General features: G+C 48.9%; 1 protein-coding gene across 1 annotated transcript; it reads right to left on the bottom strand.

The window, feature by feature from the left end:
* Positions 1 to 505: 505 nt before the first annotated feature.
* Positions 506 to 3,271, bottom strand: HOXA13 (homeobox A13). The gene is made up of 2 exons (XM_006088760.1): positions 2,697 to 3,271; positions 506 to 1,996 (listed from the first exon to the last, which is right to left on the bottom strand). The coding sequence occupies exons 1-2, from the start codon at positions 3,061 to 3,063 to the stop codon at positions 1,752 to 1,754; spliced, it is 612 nt and encodes a 203-aa protein (XP_006088822.1). The 5' UTR covers positions 3,064 to 3,271; the 3' UTR covers positions 506 to 1,751.
* Between the last annotated feature and the right edge of the window lie 6 nt (positions 3,272 to 3,277).

The raw sequence follows: 3,277 nt of genomic DNA, 5'->3' as shown, positions 1-3,277 counted from the left end.
AAGGTCAAGGTTTAAGGCCTTTCCTAGTCCTGTCATTTCAACAAATATCAAAACCTGCCCTCTCAGACGCATGCAGACCCAACAGCAGATTTTAAAATACGACAGCTTGGTATCGCTGATACTAAACAACTGGTTTTCATTTTCTGCAGGGAGCCTGAGAATTTATACTATCTCTTCCTCCTTTCTTTTTTCTCCTTTTCAGGATCCGTGGCATTTTAACCTTTTTTGAAGCACTTTTCTAAAATTTTAGGATTTTAGTTATGAGGGATTTCTCCCTTTGCTTAAAAAATTTGTAGGGGGGCGGGAAGCTAAATAGAAAAGAATGGTCCTTGGTTTGTGTAGGACAAACCTGCTCCTTTTCTTTCTGTGCAGCGCACGTTTAGCATGGGAAAATAATGAGTATTTCCTTCAGATTTTAATGGCAGTGACTACTTTATTAACATAATTAACACCACTATAGCACTATCTACAGGTCTAAGGTTTTTTTTTTTAATTATTATTTTTAGTTGAAATATTTGGAAAGCAGGTGCACAAATACATTTTCACAGTGTGCTGAATGCCTTTATTTACAAGATAGCATTTTATAGTGAATATGAACAAATGACTGTGCTGACTGAAATAACTGCTTGATTAAAAGTGTGCTGTGAAGATGAATTCCTAAACTTTCTAATGCGGTCTCATAACACAATAAACAAGGAAAAATATGAATCCCTTAACAGATCACAATATAGAATGTAAACATCTAAATGTTTCAGGGTAATGGATTTTCATTCCAAGTTTTCCAAAAAAGAAAAATCATTTCTTCCGCAATATCTTTAATAAATATTGGGAAACAGCAATTTAAATGAAAAAGAAAATTAATTATATTTAAAACAAAGTCCACCATGTTAGGGTGGCACCTCTTAGATCTCGAGATCTGACATAAAGTGAATTCTGTGAATTGTCTGATGTTTTGAATATTTTAAAAAAATGAGATCAAATCCTTTGGAAAGTAAATTATATCAGGGCAGAAAACATACTCCAAATGCTACAAAATATGCTTGTTATAAGCAAATAAAGATGATTATCAGAAGGACATTCCAAACTTGGGGTTCCCTTACAGCCTCAAAGACTCAGCTGGTTGTATGACTACCAAGACAAACGATCCTTGGAGGAGCTTTCTCTCCCTATCTCCCTTCATAGAAAATAGTCCCCAATCATTACTTCAGTACCTTCTTCTCTTTCCCCTCTAAATCTATACATGACGTGTTCTGCAGAATATACAACAATGGTAGGGTTTCAACTGAGATTTACCTGAGCCGTCACTTAACATGCAAAGGGGATGGCGATGGCGAAGGACAAGCAGATGTTTACAACAGCCTCTTGCTTTTGTAACCAGTTTTCGGATTATTACCATATAACATAACGTCCTAAAATATAACGGTCACATAAATACTTACAGGATTTCAGTAAATGCGTAACTTATCTGAAAATGCATATTTGGGGGTTGACATTTGACACCAGAGTTTGTCATTTAATGGTCTGGTGGGGTTGGCGGAAGAACTGGCAGTCTTTACCATTGCTTAAAGTTTTAAAATAGTTGATTCCACCAAGGAGAAAGAGATTCTCCCCTCAGGAAAGCGAAATGCCAGTGTCTCGCTTTCTCTTTCCCATTCTTCAATTATTATTAAGCATTATAATCATGATCTGGGTAAAGCACTGAGTTCCGAAGCGTTCTCTTCAAGTTGCCTTCCTTCTCCGCTTTTAATCCATTAACTAGTGGTCTTCAGTTTGTTGATGACTTTTTTCTCTTTGACCCTCCTGTTCTGGAACCAGATTGTAACCTGCCGCTCGGAGAGATTCGTGGTGGCCGATATACGCCTCCGTTTGTCCTTGGTAATGAATTTGTTTGTAGCGTATTCCCGTTCGAGTTCTTTTAATTGCACCTTGGTGTAAGGGACGCGCTTCTTCCTCCCCCGCCTGTAGGAGCTGGCGTCTGAGGGATGAGAGACCACGTCTGAAAGACAGGGAGAAGGCAAGTTACACAGGGAACACAGGGGACAGCTTGATCTGAGCTCTCCGCGTTGCAGCACGGGGGCTACGCTTTGCCACGCACTGCAAAATCCAGCCTTTTGCCCAAACCTGGAGGGTCAGTGGGGAGAGTGATTAGTTCTGCACTGAAATGGAATTACCCAGGACTCCAATGACCATCCCAGCCAGGCCAGCAGCGCACCAGGGTTCCCTTGATCGCCTGGCCTACAGGCCCACACCTTAGCACTGGGCTAAGGGGACAGCAGTTCGACGCCTAGCTCCTCTCTGTATTCCCCAACCCCTAACACTTGATGCTTCTACAATGAAGCCCTTTCTGAGAGAATGGAATACGGGCAATTTAGTAAACCGTTCCCAGGTCAATTTCCCAGCTTTAAGTCGCTGTCAAGGGCTGGGGAGGGCGGGGCACAAAGGGAGAAGGAAACCAGCCCGGGTCCCAATAAGTTATTCCACCCTTCCGTCACCCAGGGAAAGCCAGGAGCCAGCCCGGCTCCAGGGCGGTACGCGCAGCGCCAGTCAGCGGGGTCGGGCTCCCCAGGGTGCAGCGCCGCCGCAAGGGCAGGTCAGGGAGAGACAGCAACGGGGTCCCAGGGTGGCCCGGGAGCAAGCGGAGGAGAAGCTGCAGCCCAGCCGGAGGACCAGAGCTGAGAAGGGGGGGCGCCATTTACCGGGCAGAGTGGACTTCCAGAGGTGGGGAGGCTGCGCCTGCTCTTTGGGGCAGTACATTTGGCCGTTCCAGCCGTTGGGCAGCGCCCAGGGCTGGTAGCTTTCCATGGGAAGACCCAGGGGTTCGTGGCGAGACTCGCCGGGCCCCCCGAGGCCAGGCACCACCGGCATATCCAGGTAGCCAGGCACGGGCTGGTGGTGGTGGTAAGGCCCGGGCGCGTAACCCTGGTGGTAGAAGGCGAACTCCTTAGCGCGGGAGCTGAACTCCTCGGCCGCCGGGCCGGCGGTATCCATGTACTTGTCCGCGAAGGCGGCGGCGGCCGAGGCGGGCTGCGCGCACGACTTGATGGCGTTGGGGTGCGGGCCCATGCGGGCGCACGGGTAGTAGCCGCTGCCGAAATAGCCGTAGGGCAGCGCCGCGGGCCCCGACGAGCTCTGCGCCGCCGCTGAGCAGGGACTGCACTGCTTGGCCGCCTCGGCTCCCGCCGGGCCCGCCGGGCCGGGCCCTCCCGAGGACGAGGCTGCCGCGGCCGCTGCAGCAGCGGCGGCGGCGGCGGCGGCTGCGGCGGCGGCCGACGGGGGC

This window comes from Myotis lucifugus, unplaced genomic scaffold, assembly GCF_000147115.1.
Source record: "Myotis lucifugus unplaced genomic scaffold, Myoluc2.0 scaffold_52, whole genome shotgun sequence".
Lineage (NCBI taxonomy): Eukaryota > Metazoa > Chordata > Mammalia > Chiroptera > Vespertilionidae > Myotis > Myotis lucifugus.
The sequence above is the reverse complement of the archived record's forward strand: the minus strand, read 5'-3'. Positions and strand labels throughout refer to the sequence as shown.